Genomic DNA, 20,650 nt, shown 5'->3' with positions numbered 1-20,650 from the left:
TAGAACAGAAATATTCATGTAAACTTACATATTTGTTAATTTGTACATTTACATTAAAATACCTGTTTCACTACAAAATAGTGTTATCATTTATACTTTGTGTTGCCCCAGTACCTCCAATATTTAAAGTTATTTGCAAACAGTTGTTTGAATAGCTTTCCAGTATTAGCTGCAGCAAGTTAAACACTGTAAAACAAAAGAAAGCCAAAAGTAATATTAAAAAAGTTAACTTTTCTGTGGCTTCAAAACCAAATAAATAAAATGTTTATACAATAACTTCATGCTTGTAAGCACACATACATATTTTAACTAAACACACTCTTTTAAAATCTAACATTTATTTCAAAATAAATTTACCATCGACAGTGCAAGCTCTCACATTTTTTTTTTTTACTAGTCTATATTTATGTATAATTATTGTACAGCGGGACTGTAAGTTTGTATGCAGGAAAACAACTAAAAAATTGCCGGACTAGTTATACAAATTATATTTCACTGTTATGAAATTACATAATTCATTCTGAACGAACAACATAAGAACACATAGATTTGTTCGCTACCGAGGTTAGATGTTACTGCACGTAAATTATTTTCATTTGCGATCAAACTATCCACATAATAAATAAATGATATTTATAATCTCAATTGCACAAATCAATAACTCTTTTCAGAACGAATAAATAAATAAAAGTAAATACGGCAACGTCAATCCTCAGCTGTTACGAAAAACTGAGGAGTAGACAAACTCAAGCATAGTTACGAGGAATTCCGTAGCATCACTGCTGCGTCATTTCTACCTCTTTCCGCTTCCGGCCGTTACATCTAGCATACAGCATGCTCCGCTACGTAACTCCCCCCCCCCCCTTTTTCTGTCTTCCCATTCGACCGCTAGTGCAATATTTGGAGTGGCGTCGCCGCTGACATACTCTCCTGCTCTGCCGATTCTCCCACCACGTGTACCTAACTATTCCCCTCATGCGATCGGAATTTTCGCAACGCTCGAAAAAATGTTGCCCCCACAGTAAAGATTTTTTCACTTCAAAAGTAATGCAAAGGTTTTAATTAAATTGTTATAAAACTCCATTTACATTACTGGGTCCATGTTTGATATTGCGTAGTCATCTGTACTACACAATTTATCTTAGGTGTTGTTTTTTTTTAATCAGTATAGTGAAATGGTAATTAGTTCAAAGACCAAGTCGTGGAGCACAGATGATGCGACTGAGGAGCTGTGACGTCACATCGATGGCTGGTCGTCAGAAGGGGCAGCAGCTTGAACCGACGTCCTTGGGGTAGAGGCAGACGCCGTTGGCGTTGCAGACTTGGCCCGATCGCACCAAGGTGCGCACTTGCTTGTAGGTGAGGTCGTACTGCGTCGTCACCAGCTCGTACAGTCTGTTGGGGAAGTCCGTGGGCAGGTTCTTGCTCACGTCCTGTGGAACAACAAACCTTGTTTAAGTGCCGATTCACTCTGCCTAATCAGTAGGGACCGGAAAAAAATTCGCGGGTTCAATGACCTGCAGGATGAACTCCATAGTTCTACGTACACTCGGTCAAATGTCACCCACTCATTGGCTGCTGTCTCGTGAGACGTCCCAACGTAGCAGTCTGTGATTTGATGCTGCTTCAGTTGAGTTTTTCTCAATGGCCCAGAGTCATCCAGGTGAGTTGTGAGCCAATAGCAGAGGCAGCACTGAGGTATAACTATTTTAATTCTAGCCTATCGTGAAATGAATCCGCGAATTTTTCCGGTCTCTACTAATCAGTGTTTTCACAATTAACCTTTTGTGATGTGCAGTTGCAGTTAACGTTTCGTGGATGTTTATACAACTTCAATGTAACACACAAAGTTATCGTGGCGATGTGTTTTCTGTATCTATCAAAATTTGTATCGACGCGACGTCTGCTGGTACTTACGACGACTTCTGACTGCTTATGAGGATGAATGTTTTGTAATGCACGATATTATGACTTCGAAATATTAAATAAGACTGAATATTAAAACTTATTTTAAATAAACGAAACGTTAGGTGAATATGTAAAAATATATTAATACATTACAGGATAGTATAGGTAGAAGTTATGATGAAATTGTAAGAAGTACTTTAAGGCAAAATATCCATCTTCTAAATATATGTCCAAACTTGTGCCGCAAGATTTTTGTTATATACAAGTAATAAGCATTTAGCCCGTAATGCCTAGACATTTTCAGTGGTTATCCATAAATACGGCACTTATTACAAGACATTCTTAACCAAAACATTCATTTATAGTACGTTTATGAATCCCTTAGTGATGTCACAGAATAAACAATTGGTAACAGAAGCGACAAAGTGGGTTTACCCGCGTACTCGCTCATCGTTTGTTTACTTTTCGGTCGCCATCTTTTCGGGGCGCGTTTAGCCAATGCTGGGATAGCAGTTTAGTCGGATTTGAATTAAGTACTGTATTAGTTAGTGATTGCGAGTGAATTCTGGCATTGTAAATGATTTGATTACGTAGGCTTCACATTTGCGTACATTGATTAACATAATGCAAGTTTTTTTTGTTTGTTTTGTATTGACGTCTAATATCTTTGTACAAACGTGTACACACAGAAGATCTGACAAGATGGACAAAATATGCTAAACAAAATGACATAATGATATGTTGTCCTCCCATTAATAACTAAAATTTACAGACAAGAAAGTTTCTTCAGTTAGTGTCAATAAGAAAATGGTTAAGTAAACTTAAATGTTAAATTAATTTGTGTTATGAGATTCTACTTATTTAACAAGCCAAAAAAAGTAGGTAGCTATTTAGACCTACATTAGAAATACATAGATATGATGTGCATTTACAAAGTTTATTATAAGTATGTAAATACATATTTTATACGTGTTAACTACATAACGTAGGGGCCAATTAAAAGCAACGACTTAAATAAATTCACTCTCAACAATATTAAATTAGGCCTACAGGAAAATAAATCACACGCATGTTAAGTGTGGCATTTGTAATATAAATGGCATATTAAATTATAGACAAAAATCACTCTACATTTTGATTGCTGTAGTCTTAGGTGCATTGTGGCAAAAAATAAATAAATAAAGGCATCGAGACACGTTGCATGGCAGTAAGCACAGAGTTACACAAATATCACGCATTATTTCCAGCAAACGAGATGGACAAGAAGACGCCTACTGGCTTTCAATCATTATTTAATAACATGTCGACGAGTTACACCAAAAATTATGCATTCTTTCTGAAATATATTTGTTCGGCATTTACTGCACAATTCCCTGAATCACGGAACACAAGGCTAGAATGCGCACGAACTAGCTTATTTATTCCAATACAAAAGAATAATGTTGATTGGAATCACGCATGAATACTCTAAATACTATGAATTCAAACATATTTGTGAAATTACGACGAATTATTGTATTTACTACCACACAAACTGTTCATTAAATCATACGCCCCTTACTTTCAATGGGAAAACATTGTTTATTTACATTCGTGTACGCCCCGAGAGCATCAGATTGCTGGTACGCACTAACCAAGGATAAAACCACATTTTGTCGCTTCTGTTACCAATTGTTTATTCTGTGGTGATGTGAAACGAACGCAAAGATAAATTAACGAGTCCCATGTAAATTTCAATGTGAGTCGCTCTTAAAAGCCAACGAGAAAAGTTTCTAGTTGCGTGTACCTAACGCAGCAACGAGCATTTAACAGTTGGACTTCCTACAACTGAGGAGATTGGGTCGATTCCACATCCGGGAAAAAAGTGAACTTTGTAAAATTTTCCTTGACTCAGTCCCATTTCCTCATCGTCTTCAGTCTAACGCTGCTTATGTATTTCTCACACCTACTTAGTAAGAGAATCTCCATAGACAAATAATATTTTTTTAGGAATATACCAAATGTAGCCACAATATAGAAATATTTCTGGTGTGTACTGGGGACATTACGAGAATGCTCGTGAAACTTCCCAATAGCAGAAACTGGATAATCATTGGGGAAAACATATAGAATATCGTCTTTTTTTCCTAGTCAATTAAAAATATGTGTGTTAGGGAAGGGTCTGGGTAGGGAAGACTCTAAGTGCGTCTCAGGCAGAAGCCTATACGCCTAATCATGCAGGGTGTTGTTCAGAGGCGTAGCCAGGGGGGGGGGGGGGTTTAGGGGTTCAAACCCCCCCCCCCCTTAGCACCAAATCTTTAATTAATTTCTTATTCATCACTCAAACAAATTTCATATTAAAATTAATAAAAAAATTTACCATTACAATATTTAAATTTAAGTACTGAAAACTGCTAAAATAGCACTATTTTACACCTTAAAATCAAAATTTTCCCGGGGGAGGACCCCCGGACCCACCGCTTTAATACGGGTGGGCGCATTCTTCTTAACACCCCCCATACACAAATCCTGGCTACGCCACTGGTGTTGTTAGCCATGCAGGAGGGGTCTAGGGAAGGGATTGGCCAACCACTGCAGTGATTGATGCCATGAGTAACCTCAGCCACTCTTAACTTCAGATTATATCCAGAGTTAAGATAAGTTAGGTCCAGGTAAAACAACCTGCATAACACAGGGAAAACCCTGGGCTCTTTCATGCGGGGTGCAAAAATTACGCATTATGAGAGCAGTTTGGTTACAGGAAACACAAGAATAGTTGGTCGAGACAGACAGAAACTACTAAGCAAGGGGCGTGAACTTGGACATTGCTGTTTTGGGCAGAGATCGTAATATCCTGGTGATTACAGTGTATTGTTTTTTGAATATCTTTGCGATAACCATAAGTTTTTAGGGCATTCGGTTTGATATAATAACAAGGCAATACGACAAATCGTTTTCGTGATGGAAAATGGAAGATTTATCAGTTATCTGTTATTGTGTGTGTTTTGGCTGAAGCACAATCTCAGCGATAGTTTGTGATGTCGAGGTTTTAATGAATACGTGGAGCAACGGCCGCAGCAATACAAAATATTCGTCATTTATCCGTCCTGTATTCGATATGGTGAAGATTACTTCAGTAAAATCAATTTCTACGAGGAAAATTAAATAATTTAGAAGGATTATTTGTTTGCCTTTGGAACTCTAGTTTTGCGAATTGGCGAGAGGAGAGCGTTGCCTGACGCACATACCACAATCGGGGTGCTGTCATAACATCGAAACACACTAATTAGAAACACACGAGATATAATTTTATACGTCGTGCACGTTATTATAATTTATGTTTTTCTAAGTTACATGATTCGGCGTTGTGTATTCCTAAGTTACTTATAGCTAAATTTTAACAGTTATAAGTAATGTGTTTCTAAGTTATTTTATCTAAGTGATAGTTCTAAGTTATACATTTCTAATTTAATATAAATTATTGGACATACTTCATTGCAGTTTGCACTGTTTGTCATGGAAAAAAGGTTCAACAACGCAAATTTAGAAATAAAAATGAAAACATAAACCCACAAAGAACAAGCCTAACCCAGCTGATGCCAAACAGATAAACCCAACGATGAACCTAAACAGGTATATGGACAACACAACGACGACAGCATACAGACGGACACATTCAAACTTAAGTATCAGACAGCACAATAATTCCGTAGAAGCACAGACGAACACAATGGGCTAACAGCGACGAAACACTTTCAACAATTTTAGAAAATGCAGGCAGACAACAAAACCTGGTCAAAGCAGCAAATACACAAACTCAACGATGAAGGTAAACAGATATTATGGACAACACAACGACGACAACGTCAACGAACGCAAGGCAAGACAGTTTCAACGTTTCGGCAAACTGGCATGCGTTCCCGTCATCAGGCATACAAGGACTGTGGGTTTATGTATTTCATTTTTATTTATTAATTTGCGTTCTTGGATTTTTTTTCCTTGACAAAACAGCGCGAAACTGCAACGGCATTATGTCCAAGAAATTGTATTAAATCGAGATTCCCCGTTTCACGAATCTGTTAAAGAACGCACGACTTTCTAAGTTACAACTTTTTTTTTTTTTTTTTTAAGTTGTGTGATTCGGTATATTGCGTGTTTCTAAGATAATATTTTTTTCCCCCCCTAACTTGTGAGAGTTCTAAGTGGATTTTTGACGTGATAACGTCTTATAAATCGATGAACGCCGGCCTGCACGCACGAAAAAAAAATTGTCACGTTGATCGCCTGAGCCGAGCGTGCAAAAAACCGGCCAACCATACCGTGCGAGAAAATCTTCTATAATATCAAACAGGTTAAGGCGGGCTTTTTAACTAATTGTTCGTGATTATATTTAAACAAATTATTTAAATTAAATTTGCAAAAACTGTAAATAATATTTGAAAATCAAAAAGTATGCAATAATTTTTCATCAATGTTTTCTTATGACGTTATCACTTAAAATTATCGTCCGTAAACCGACTTTATGGACAACCCCCCCCCCCCTTTTTTTTTCTTTTTTTTCGAGAATTCTATGTTACGACCTCGATCTTCTGCTGGATGTGCTGGGGCACGAGCACGGCAGGTTCTGTCTCGACGTCAGCGGGCAGACGGGCGCTGTGCTGGGTCGACACCGCCTTCCCCAGATGGTACCTGATGAAGTACTCCTTCTCTGCAACAACACCGCTCTATGGCATGACCCCACAGACACCCCCAGACACGTGTTCCATTCACGTCGAACTTCATGAACTTTTACACATCATTATTTTCTCAAGTCGCTTTGAAACTGTGAAATTAAATCGTGGTAGAATCCTGACGATCATGCAAAAAAAAATTAATTTTTCTTGAAGTGAGAGTAAAATTTCAAGGCCTAAATTTTAATGCAACGTTTTCGTGAAACATTGCCGTGAAACGTTTACGACGCGGAAAGGACAAAGAAAAGGTACTTGGTCAAATATTATGTTAAGAGAGCACTATGCTGTATACGTTTCTGGGTTCGTTTTCGTTCTCCTTTTTGTGAGATGATTCAACCCCCCCCCCCCCCCCCCCCCCCTTTTCCAACCCAAACAAAAAAAATTGAACCGAGAGAGATAGATGAACGAAATAATGACAGAGAGTGTGCGCATGCGCTTGTTTTAGTCAGTAGATTTAGGTATACTATACAGTCAGCTGTGAATGGATCGAATTTTATATTTGCTACGTGCGCGCTCGCGTTCCTCCTTGTTCAACCAGCAGCGTAGAGAGCGCTGTTGAGACAGTCCCTGCATTTCCCTGTTGTGATTTTAATATTTCGTTCAGAGATTTGGCGTGTTCCAAATGGCAGAATTGTTTGAAGAAACAGTAACAAGCACAGTTTTCTTTTGTGGTGTATTTCAACAGTGAGTAATATTTATTGTTAATTAATATCCTGAGCAGTTATTTTGAAGTGAATAATGATTTTTTTAAATTCATGTTAGTTAATTTATTTTTATTTTAATCAAATTTGTAATAAATCCAAAATGGTTAGGAATATTAAATGCTTGAAAAAGAAATGAAAGCGAAAAACCCCCCGCACTATGTTATTTTTAGAAAACAATTTTTTTCTCTCTATGTGGTTGCAACAAGGTATTGAATGTCTGAGAGATGTGATTTATTTTTTGACATGCCAAAAATTAAAATTATAGATAAAAATATATGAAAAATACCATGATTACGGGACCTAATCCAATAAGCGTTCAATAAAGAAATACCATCAGTCATACTGTTGTGTAAATCGTCTTTTTTGCATAGGCCTATATGTAGAAAACGTTTTCAGCATACACTGCACAGATGCCACAAATTCTCGAACATATGTTTAAATATATATATTTATTTATTATATTTTGGAAATATATATATTTTTTATGACAATTGTCTTTACACAATTTTTTTTAAATACTAATTTTAAGATAATAATTTTTGTTTACTTCTTCACATGCAACATGTGGTATTTAAATGTTATTTTACGTATGTTAGTGGTTATTTACATAATTTTAATAATTATTAATATGTGTCTGGCACTCGGATTAATTTCAAAAATGATATCTGGCCCTCGAAAAGAATGAAGTCGGCCGTTAAGGAAAATTTTCACAGTTACAGCAGTTGTATTATTACTTCGAGGTTTAATTTTTATTATATATGATAATCGTAGTCTTTTTTATGATCTCGAAGATTATTTTTTTAAAAAAAAAAATTAATATTTATTAACCATGAAATGCAATCCTACTGGTTGCCATTTGCTCAGTTTCCGTGCATTGTTGAAGGGAAGCCTAAGATGTCCGGGAAGCCTAACGTACATCAAGTTCTGTCCCTGCCCGAACACGCCCGAATATTCACCTTCGGCCAACCTCGGGTTTATTTATATATATTTATATTTCTCTGTTTATTTTAATGCAGCAATAATAACCTAACTAACCGTCCATAGTGTTTTAATGTAGCTAACCTAACCGACCACTTTTAATATTTGAATTCATTTTTCCTGCGCAAAAATAAAACAAATCCCGAGGTTGGCTGAAGGTGAATGTTCGGGCGTGTTCGGGCAGGGACAGAACTTGATGGACATCTTAGGCTTCTCTTTCACAACTAGAGGTAGTGGGTGGAACTCCTCGCGGGGTCCTTGGTTCGATGCCCGGGTCTGGCATAGCCACGGACCACGAGGCCCGCAGCAGCTGCAACCAGGGCCGGTGCAATGTAAATTGGTGCCCTAGGCGAAAAACCTTAATGCCCCCCCCCCCCCCCGGGCCGGACACCCAAAAAAAAATTGTCCTTGCCTCAAAATACATCACGTAAGCCTAATATTTTGTCAACAATCAAATGTAAGCAGGCTTGTGTTTTTTTTTCTTTTTTTATTATTACAAATCATAAACAGGTCACCGTGGACTTTAAATAATTACTTATATCAATATAAACATTCCAAACTGTTACAAAAATCCATTTTCATCTAGTTTCAATAATAGTTAAACATATTATATGAGCTGTTATGTGTCGTGCTGCGCCGCCCCCAGCTACTTGGCGCCCTAGGCGCTTGCCTAGTTCGCCTGTGTGGACGCGCCGGCCCTGGCTGCAACGACAATACAGTTTCGCGGCGCACTCGGTCGCAGTGTTTGTCTGACTCGAGCGAACAGTCTGAGCCAGAGGAGTCGGCTGACCTTGATCCGTGAGAGAGTCGTAGAGCTGCTGCACGGAGGAACTGCCGCTCAGCGCCGGGGTGCCGAGCGCGGCGTGTGCCAGTAGCGACAACGAGAGTAGCAGCGTCGACAGGGCCATCTGTCCGCCGTCTCTGCAACAAGCGCGACCACCTCGTCCCGGGGACAGACTCGGGTCCCCGGGGACGCACCACAACGCCGAAATACCACATCGCCGAACGTACAATAACACCGAATACCATAACGCCGAATGACAAAATTGACCACAACGCCGACAGCTAGAAAACTGCTGTGTACCACAGCGCCGAATTACCACATCGTCGAAATACACTAACGCCGAAAAAATGTCATTGCAGGACTGCCACAAAGGTAAGGTTAGGTTAGACTAGGTTAGGTTAGACTAGGTTAGGTTAGACTAGGTTAGGTTAGACAAGGTTAGGTTAGACTAGATTAGGTTAGACTAGGTTAAGTTAGGCTCTGTTAGGTTAGGCTAGGCTAGGATAGGCTAGGTTAAGTTAGGTTAGGTTATATTACGATAGATTAGGTTAGGTTAGGTAAGGTTAGGTTTGATTGTGGTATTTCGGCGTTAAGGTACATTTAAGAAACACACACAAATTCATTCAGTAGTTATTTCGGCGTTGTGGTAATTCGGCGTTTTGGTACACAGCAGTTTTCTAGCTGTCGGCGTTGTATTCAATTTTGACATTCGGCGTTATGGTATTCGGCGTTATTGTACGTTTGGCGTTGTGGTAACGACCCCGGATCCCCTGCTCGCCTTCCCGCGCCCGCAACCTCGGCCGCGTCCGAACACTGGCCTCAGGGGTGCCTCCCATTTCAGGTCGTGATTTTATATTTATACTAGCTGCCCGACCCGGCTTCGCACGGCTATACTAATGGAAAAAGAATTATGCCACATCTCCCATTTACAGTAATGGTAAATAATAAAAAATTCCGTGAAAATTTATTACAATGCTGTATAATGTACCGATGGTTTCCCGGCTCGTGCACGCAACATAAAACTGATGTACCCGTACTTCGCTACGGCAGTCTACAGGCAGATCACTCTTGCGCCGCTCATAATACATGCCCCTCGTTTTGGGTACGCCACTGCCGCGCGATGCCTGTTGCCATGGAGACGCAGAAGGCATGAACAATGCAAAATACTGTTCTCATGCAGACAAAGTACCCACTGTTGCCTGGTTTTAACCACCTATGCTATGGGATCTAATTTTCGGAAAATGTCATCCTGCGTAACATAAGGAACATTACTGTGAAGTTTCAAGTCTGTAAAATATATATACTTGAAAAAAAAGGGCAATTTTTGATATTTAAAGTACTTGCAAAATTTCAACGGTGATGAGGACTGCACTAACAAAGAAATAGCCGTTGCCATAGAGACGAATGAAGCATCAACAAAGCAACAGCCGTTGCCATGGTGATTTCCTACCAAAAACTGGAAATAAAAAAAAAATTAGGGGTGGACTACCCCTAACATTTAGGGGGATGAAAAATAGATGTTGGCCGATTCTCATAGATACCGGATAAGCACAAAAAATTTCATCAAAATCGGTCAAGCCGTTTCGGAGGAGTATGGCAACGAAAACTGTGACACGAGAATTTTATATATTAGACTAGCTGCAGTACCCGGCGTTGCCTGGGCTGAACACAGGGTGAAGGGGACCTTTTTCGAAATCAGACGTAGTTAGTAATTGTCTACTTAATTAGAATGTCAAGTGTGCAAAATAATTTATATCACTTTGAGATCCCGACAGACGTTGTTCTGCCAGTGTATAGTTATTTACCTGTATATATCTATATTTTGGTGGTCTGTATGTAGTCTAGACTCTATAAAGCACTATAGAAAAAAGCTTAAAAATAAGAGATTACTAATATTGAAAAGATTCCATTATCTAGCTAATGCTCGGCATGCATTGCAATGCCTCATTCAGTTTTGTTTTGTAATATGTTTCAAGTAGTTACACATAGGTATACAAATCATCCATCCATCTCTCTAAATATATATTTATCTCTATCTACATCTATATATATCTGTGTAAGTATCTCTCTATCTCTATTTATCTCTTTATATCTACATATATAACTCCCACTATCTCTATCTCTTCTATATATAAATCTCTATATAGCTCTATACATCTATATATCTCTTTATCTAACCCAATTCATTCTCTATAACTCCCTCTATTTCAACTTATCTCTCTGTCTCTCTCTATCTCACTCTATATATATCACTCTATCTCTGTCTCTCTTTTATATTTAAATAAATTGTGTCATGCGTGCGCACTTATACAACAAAAACAGACGAAGTGCCGCTATATAATATGAAATAAACACATTTTTTGAAACGATTTGTACTACAACTATTGCAAAATAGTTATACCGTCAGAAACCTTCACGGGCATGCGCATAACAACTCACCAAAATTGCATCGCAATCGGATGAATGGTATATAGGAACGCATACGGCACAAACAAAATTAAAGACATGACAAACGCATCAAACGATGGTGCGTTTAAAATTCAAGGCAACTCTATCTATTAACGAAGTTAAGAAGAAAACTGTTATTAGCACCTTTATTTTGCTAGCCGCTGCGAGCTCCACTAAGCGGGCTGGTCTCACCAAGGAGAAAAATATGAATTTTCCATACCTTACTATGTGTATGATCGTGTGGCAGACATAGAGAAATGACACTCACTCACTATTTGTATGTCTATGACCTATGATTTTTTCTGTTATAAAATGAAATTATCACTTTTTCACTCCCTTAGGGATGGAATTTCATATTAATATGTGGTTTATGTGTTAATCCAGATAATGAGCTCGCTGTAGGCGGTGAACGTTGATCAAGTGTTAATTGATCAGCTATCGACCGGGGTTGAAAAATATAAAATTCTATTACAAATTAGGGGTTGGTGATAGAAGGGTGAAAATTTAGGGTTGTATGTATTTTATAATGCCACATTATAAAAAAAATAAAATAAAAATTTTTGTCCAAAAAATAAAAAAATAATGTTAGGGGTGGACAATTCTTATCGCTTAGGGGTATGAAAAATAGATAGTAGCCGATTCTCAGACCTACTGAATATGCATACAAATTTTCACGAAAATCGGTCAAGCCGTTTCGGAGGAGTATGGCAACGAAAACTGTGACACGAGAATTTTATATATTAGATTATTCACTGATCAACTTTTAGACTTTTTCAATTGTTTAACTTTCACGAAATGAAAAATATATATACAGCGCATATTTTTTTTTGAATAATTAGCTGCCAAAGTTACATTTTTAACGTTTTTTTGGTTTTTCAAATAAGGAAAATTTAATTTATTGCAGAACTGAAACTTTTTAGGTTTAACTGCAATTCCACTGGCTACTTCATGATATGGTTCTCATTTCTAATACAAAAACACATTTCATGTTTCTTGGCTGTCAAGATCGTAACAAATTTGAGAATTTCGAAATGCCAGTTAAAATTAATTAATATTTTCTGAAAGAAATTCAAACCATTACATAGTTCCAAAAATCCTCGATAGAGAGCACCAGCCACACCGTCGAAATTTCGCTTCAGACACATTCCAATATGTTGTGGCAAATAAGATTGGAGTGTTGTGAACGTCACCGAAATCGTCACTAGCGAAGTTGGATGACTTACGTTTCCGTCAAATATTTTGCACGTGGGACGGGTTCTAAACTATGTTTAGATGTTGGACACGATCGGCCAATCAAAATTTTGCCTGGAGAAACCGGAAATGTCATCCGCTTCCGTCCCAACGATTCTATAAAATGGTGATTAGAACATGGTCGATTAAAGAGGTTAAAAAAAGTTAAATAACTAAATTAATGTTAATATGAATGTCGTATTCAAAAATTATGTTTCTAATAATTTATTACACAATGCAGTATTATTGTGACTAAAATTTATTCATTTCCAGAACTTTTAAAAACGTCCAACATGATTGCAAGTTAAAAATTCCGCCCAGCACAGTGATGCATTATTTAATTCCAAAACTGAGAAGAAGAAAAAATTGAAATGTTCAAGATAGCTCAGACAAAAAAAAACTTTAATAGAGTGACATGATTTAAAACACATTGGAAGTTATCTGTTTAAATGTATTTGATAGAGAAAATTGTAAGCCATTTTCCTTCCAAACCTTTCCCCCCAACTCTATTTTAAAATATACCGGAGAAACATATTTGACAGTATGACAGGGCCTTTAGCTGATGTATCAAATAAAAGTGCATCTTAGTGGTCGTAGTGGAAGCGGCCATCTTTGTGTTGCTTCCGAATCCTCACAAGGGATGCCGATGCAACCCTACATACGTCCATTAAACTAGAGATTTCTAGGGATGCGACACTAGCATCCACTGGTGCGTCCCTGAATCCATTAGCTTCGGAATAGTTTTGTGTTTTGTTTCTAAATAATATTGCTTCAGAGTTTTAGCATTATATTAGTTTAAAACAAAAATATTTTGATTTTTAACTCTATTAGAGACAGACAAAAACCTAAATAAATATATTGACAGTGCTACCTTTTGGTGAAGTTAAACTTATAGGGTATTTAATGCTCATTGTAATTCTTTATTATTATTTTTTTTCATCATTAAAAACAGCCACACTACATTAAATTATGTAATTGCATCCATTATAAATGCTTCCTTTACATGTATGTATATATTATATATGAAATTCTCGTGTCACAGTGTTAGTTATCATACTCCTCCGAAACTGCTTGGCCGATTTTTATGAAATTTTGTATGCATATTCAGTAGGTCTGAGAATCGGCTACTATCTATTTTTCATACCCCTAAGTGATAAGGGTTGTCCACTCTAACATTTTTTTATTTTATTTTTTGGACAAAAGTTTTTTAATTTTTTTATTATGTGGCATTTAAAAAACATACAACCCTAAATTTTCACCCTTCTATCACCAACCCCTAATTTTTAATAGAATTTTATATTTTAAACCCCGGTCGATAGCTGATCATTTAACACTTAATCAACCTTCCCCGCCTACAGCGAGCTCATTACCTGGATAAACACATAGACCACATATTAATATGAAATTCCATCCCTAAGGGAGTGAAAAAGTGATAATTTCGTTTTATAACAGAAAAAATCATAGGTCATAGACATAGAAATAGTGAGTGAGTGTCATTTCTCAATGTCTGCCACACGATCATACACATAGTAAGGTCTGGCAAATTCGTATTTTTCTCCTTGGTGAGACCAGCCCGCTTAGTGGAGCTCGCAGCGGCTAGCAAAATAAAGGCGCTCATAACAGTTTTGTTCTTAACTTCGTCAATAAATAGAGTTAGTTGCCTTGAATTTTAAACGCACCATCGTTTGATGCGTTTGTCATGTCTTTAATTTTCGTTTGTTTGTGCCGTATGCATTCCTATACCATTCATCCGATTGCGATGAAATTTTGGTGAGTTATGCGCATGCCCGTGAATGTTTCTGAGACGGTATAACTATTTTGCAATAGTTGGAGCACAAATCGTTTCAAAAAATGTGTTTATTTCATATTAGATAGCGGCACTTCATCTGAATTTGTTGTATAAGTGCGCTCGCATGACACAATTTATTTAAATATAAAAGAGAGACAGAGATAGAGTTATATATAGAGAGTGAGATAGAGAGAGACAGAGAGATAAGTTGAGATAGAGCGAGGTATAGAGAATGAAATGGGTTAGATAAAGAGATATATAGATGTATAGAGCTATATAGAGATTTATATATAGAAGAGATAGAGATAGTGGGAGTTATATATGTATGTAGATATAAAGATATATATATGTAGTTAGAGATAAATATATGTTTAGAGAGATGGATAGATGATTTGTATATGTGTAACAACTTCAAACAGATTACAAAACAAAACTAAATGAGGCATTGCAATGCATGCCGAGCATTAGCTAGATAATTGAATCTTTTCAATGTTAGCAATCTCTTATTTTTATGCTTTTTTCTATAGTGCTTTATAGAGTCTAGACTACATGCAGACCACCAATTTTTAGATATATACAGATGTATACAGGCACAGTGGCGGATCCAGGATTTTGGTTTGGGAGGGGCTTGACTCAGCTGAGGCTATGCTTTATCAAGGCAAACACTAAAACAATAGTGGACCCAGATGCTTTTGGAGGGGGCTTGAGCCCCTTAGCCGCCCCCCCCCCCCCCCTTTCTGGATCCGCTACTGCACTGGCAGAACAACGTCTGTCGGGATCTGAAAGTGATATAAATTATTTTGTACACTTGACATTCAAATTAAGAAGACAATTACTAACTACATCTGATTTCGAAAAAGGTCCCTCCTCACCCTGTGTTCAGCCCGGACAACGCAGGGTACTGCAGCTAGTATATATATATATATATATATATATATATATATATATATATATATATATATATATATATAATATATAAAATTCTCGTGTCACAGTTTTCGTTGCCATACTCCTCCGAAACGGCTTGACCGATTTTGATGAAATTTTTTGTGCTTATCCGGTATCTATGAGATTCGGCCAACATCTATTTTTCATCCCCCTAAATGTTAGGGGTAGTCTACCCCTAATTTTTTTTTTATTTCCAGTTTTTGGTAGGAAATCACCATGGCAACGGCTGTTGCTTTGTTGATGCTTCATTCGTCTCTATGGCAACGGCTATTTCATTGTTAGTGCAGTCCTCATCACCTTTGAAATTTTGCAAGTACTTTAAATATCAAAAATTGCCCTTTTTTTCAAGTATATATATTTTACAGACTTGAAACTTCACAGTAATGTTCCTTATGTTACGCAGGATGACATTTTCCGAAAATTAGATCACATAGCATAGGTGGTTAAAACCAGGCAACAGTGGGTACTTTGTCTGCATGAGAACAGTATTTTGCATTGTTCATGCCTTCTGCGTCTCCATGGCAACAGGCATCGCGCGGCAGTGGCGTACCCACAACGAGGGGCATGTATTATGGGCGGCGCAAGAGTGATCTGCCTGTAGACTGCCGTAGCGAAGTACGGGTACATCAGTTTTATGTTGCGTGCACGAGTCGGGAAACCATCGGTACATTATACAGCATTGTAATAAATTTTCACGGAATTTTTTATTATTAACCATTACTGTAAATGGGAGATGTAGCATAATTCTTTTTCCATTAGTATAGCCGTGCGAAGCCGGGTCGGGCAGCTAGTATATATATATATATACACACATATATATATATATGCTTTTCACGTCATTACTATATTAGTAAGGGGCTATCTTTTTAAATTTAACACTGTGCATCTCTTGCATTTGTGGTTTTGTCACAAATATTTTAAATACATAATTTTTTTTCTAAGTGTCGTATAGTGGGTGTTTAAAGTCGCGCGAGTGATAGCAATTCCTGGCGGACGTCACAGCTGCTGGGATGTGTTGTTGCGCGCCGTTGTTAAGTCCAGTGGCCCTCGACTCTGGGGTGGTAGCAGTTTCCCAACCCTCCGCCAGCCGCCGCCACCGTCGATCCTGAGTGACGCGCATGCGCTGATGCTACCCCTCATGGCAGGACAGCTCGCTCCGTCAACCCCCTGACGTCTTTTGGAAGCCAACTGACCACTCTGTACTTTCGTACTAGATCTAGTACTTTCATAAGTTTTTTAGTGGTCTAGTACATTTACGCTCAGATCTAGTACTTTTTTCTTTAATATAATATTACAGTAACTTCAATATGTTTTATTATTAAGCGTAATTATTTTTGAAAACTATGGAATGTATGTGTGTGTGTGGTGTGATATTTAAGTTAGAGCATTGCAAGTCATAATAACTTCCTAAATTGTTAAAACCATAACAAATTATAATTTAGTACTTTTTTTTTTCAAATCTAGTACTTTTTTCTCGCCTAAGTTGGTACGAAATATTTTTTTCTTTGTGGACACCCTGCTCCACAGCTCAACAAATATATAATAATTTGTTTTAAACAAAACTTTTGCAACGTGACAACACACTATACTGGCGTACAAATAATATTTACATGTTGCGTTTTGTACGTATAAAAAAACCCTCTATAGATAAACAATTAATGACCATTAGGTGTAAGTTATTTAAGTATTTTGGTTACTCAAATTAATTCTTCATGGGTTTGCTAAATTTTGTACAGAACTTGTAAAATCTGAGGGCTGTTGGATATTACATTTAAACTTTCTTGCGATTCCTTACTCCCCTCTCCACAAATCTTCCTCTTCCTCTCCCTAGTAATTCCCCAAGAGATAAGGTCTTGTGAACCGTCAATAGTTATGGAGATCAAACCATTTAAGTATTAAATGCATTTCAAAAATTTGATTTAGTTAAAACCAAAAGTGCTCCTTGAAACGCTAGAAAGCAGTGAACTGTTTTATTTTAATTTATTTTTTTCTAAAAGGTCTTCATTTTCTTACTGAATTTTTTTTTTGTGGTTTACTTATATTTTACGAGGGTGAACTGAACCCAACAACTTGCTGACCTTGTAATAATAATGTTAAAAATTAAACAATAACCCCACTAATTGCTTTTTTTACCTAATATGACTTCAGATAATTTCTTAAAATTAATTAGATAATATTTTAGTGGACATGCGGTTGCCGCGAGAACAGAAAAGCTATAAAAAAAATTGTATACTGAAGAATTCGAGAAAATCTAGAATATGTCCAAAACTTAAATCTTGGAAATCTCATGAACGACCAGATGGCCGTGGTTATGAAGTTTCAGTGGCGCCAATAGCCATTCAATAAATGAATTCAATGGTAGTGAGCAGTGATTTTTAGTATATCAGAATGTAAGGTTTGTATACAGGAGAGCTAAACTAACTGAAGTAAAATGTTTTCTGTCAATCCATCCCTCCCCATAGTTAGACACAGTACCATCGGAGAAAAATAAAGGGCTGGTGGCAATTAATATTGTCAGATTACCTCCCTAATATTCAAAGTAAACTTTTCAAACGTCACAATTAAAGAAAAATTCCTAAGACTGTAACAGTTACTGAGGATATAACTGTAAACGTGATCAGGGCGTATCGCTTATCAATTAACAGTAGACTTACTAGGATAAATCCGAGCATTAAAAATATCTCCGAGGATCCCCCCCTCTTCGTGACTCAAACCTTTCGACGACCCTAGTTGGCCATCTTCTAGGGAGTGAGTACCTCTTACCTCAGCAAGTGGACGGCCTACCTGATTTCCAGTGTTCGGTACGTCTACCGTTGCTGCGGATTACGTTGTCTCCTGCGGCTGGGATCTACCAGAGGAATCGCTAACCCCAACGGGAGCATTAAGTATTTTTATAAGAGTCGAGTCCATTCACGTCACAAGGACCGACTATCTAATCTAGCGGATTACGCCCTGTCAAGATAAATACACACAAGAGTAAAAAAGGAGACACCTTGTACCCCCTTGTAAGCCGCTCGGTTGTCGAGGACTACATCCCATGTCACAAGTGCCGTGCGAAGCGAGCGACTGAGTCGCAAGCCGCGCCCGTCAGGGCAGGGTGACGATGACGTCACTAGCACTCGTATCTGAGAAATGTGACACACTGTCGCGTTGTTCGCCTCCGAGTTAACTGGGAAAAACCCCCTGCTGCCTTTTCGAACCGCTATCTCCAGCATGAACGATTTAAGAAGTTACAGCGAAATTTATAGCATTACGTATGTATTCTCAGTTTGGCACGTATTTTCTATTTGCCATTTACAGCGCTCAAAATGATGTTCATTCAACCGATGATTTTGGTTTGACGAACTTAGTTGTTACCTTTTTGCAGCGCACCGCGTTATGCACAAAAGGCAACGGGATCACCGGCATCATAGTTGAGATCGAACTGCAGACCTTCGCCAAATGCCGCAGTGGACACGGCCATGATTTGTTTCCTAATCAGACTAAAACTAGGTGTATTGGTTTTTGAGAGGGTTTGGGTTAGGGAAGACTCTGCGTTCATCTCAGGCCGAAGCTTGTTCGACTAATCGTGCAGGGTGCTCACTGGTGATTGGCCAGTCGTGCGGCAGAGATCTGCGCCGTGACCAATTCCCTTTTGTTAATCATAAATCAGAACAAGTTAAATTGGGCAAAGCAAGCGGGTTAAGTACAGGACAAAAGAGTATGGTCCAGATGAAAGAGATGGGCTGCCCAGAAAAGTTTCCTCCGAACATTGTTTGGGTGCTTGAATAGCACAAAGCCGAGAATGCTGTATTGTGGCAATCCTGGTTTTAGGCGTGATTTAGCTACTTCTGTAGCAAATTTTATATAATTGTCCGAAAAGATAAAATTTGTAGGTTATACCCGCGTGAAAATCACTATCGAAGGAATTTTTTTTTCAAGTCCAAAAATGTAGCAACTGTGTGATTTTGGTCGTTGAAGGCGCTCGTTCTTTCCTCGGTGAGGTTTGAAACTGTGCACGTATCCGTAAAAAAAGAAAAAAAAAAAATGTATCTACTAGACCTCGTTTAACCAATTTTTAAATTTTCATTCTAAGGAAGAGCTAGTTTAATTTTATAATGTTTTTTTTAACAAGTATCGTAATTCACTTAAGAATAAGCAACAAAAATTTAACTATTAATAAAATATGTAATAAATAATAGTTTAAAAAACTAAAAAAACACGCTTTTATAGAAAATCCAACTAAAAAATAGAAAATAAATTTTAATAAATTTGAATTGAAAATAGTGTAAAATAAAAAAAAGTATGTTATTTTTAAAAAAGCGTGGGGTGCATGGTGTCAATAGTTATAATTATTTTATTGACTGATATGAGTAGAAGGATTATCATTTTGATAATATATTAAAAAGCACCCCACGCTTTTTTAAAATAACATACTTTTTTATTTTACACTATTTTTAATTCAAATTTATTAAAATTTATTTTCTATTGTTTAGTTGGATTTTCTATAAAAGCGTGTTTTTTAGTTTTTTTAAACTATTATTTATTTTTTACTTTTTAGTTTGGTTTATTTATAAAAGCGTGTTTTTTAAAAATTTTAAATTGTTATTTGTTCTACTATTAATTCCGTGATAACTAGGCCTATAAGTAAATGTAATTATTTACCAAATTATTAATATGTACAGCTGTATTGATAGTCAGTGAAGCGTTCCACATCTAGGTAACAGGAATTTTGGGATGGATAAGGATCGAGAAAGGATGAGGAAAGGACCTTCTCAATGAGAGTGTGTAGAATATGTGAGAAAAATTCGGATAGCCCAGACTGGGATTCGAACCCAGAGCCTTCCAATGACATGTCGGCTGCTCTACCATCGGGCGCTCGATGCACGATAAATATGGAACGAAGCGCCTCACGCTTTTTTCACGATAATACTAGTATTTTTCATTCATTATTGTTTTAAGCTTATTTTAAAAATTATTTTTCACTTTCTAGTTCGATGTGCTTTAAAATAATGTTTATTAGTTTTTTTTAAACAATATTTATTTTTCACTTTTTAGTTTGAATAGAAGGATTGGCGAAGTCCCAAACGAATTACAGTTGGATATGTATACGGCACCAATCCCAAAATTTGTTGAAAAGAAAAAATTATTTTTTTTTCAGCCGTGGACAGAA

The 20,650-nt window shown here is 37.2% G+C and overlaps 1 protein-coding gene across 1 annotated transcript; it reads right to left on the bottom strand.

Moving 5' to 3' along the window:
- Positions 1–321: 321 nt before the first annotated feature.
- LOC134535051 (uncharacterized) lies at positions 322–18,381 on the bottom strand. Its single transcript, XM_063373890.1, has 4 exons — positions 18,283–18,381; positions 9,090–9,220; positions 6,468–6,595; positions 322–1,433 (listed from the first exon to the last, which is right to left on the bottom strand). Exons 2-4 carry the CDS (start codon positions 9,205–9,207, stop codon positions 1,257–1,259), a joined length of 423 nt encoding a protein of 140 aa, XP_063229960.1. The 5' UTR covers positions 9,208–9,220; positions 18,283–18,381; the 3' UTR covers positions 322–1,256.
- Between the last annotated feature and the right edge of the window lie 2,269 nt (positions 18,382–20,650).

The sequence above is a fragment of the Bacillus rossius genome, chromosome 8, assembly GCF_032445375.1.
Source record: "Bacillus rossius redtenbacheri isolate Brsri chromosome 8, Brsri_v3, whole genome shotgun sequence".
NCBI lineage: Eukaryota > Metazoa > Arthropoda > Insecta > Phasmatodea > Bacillidae > Bacillus > Bacillus rossius.
The sequence above is the reverse complement of the archived record's forward strand: the minus strand, read 5'-3'. Positions and strand labels throughout refer to the sequence as shown.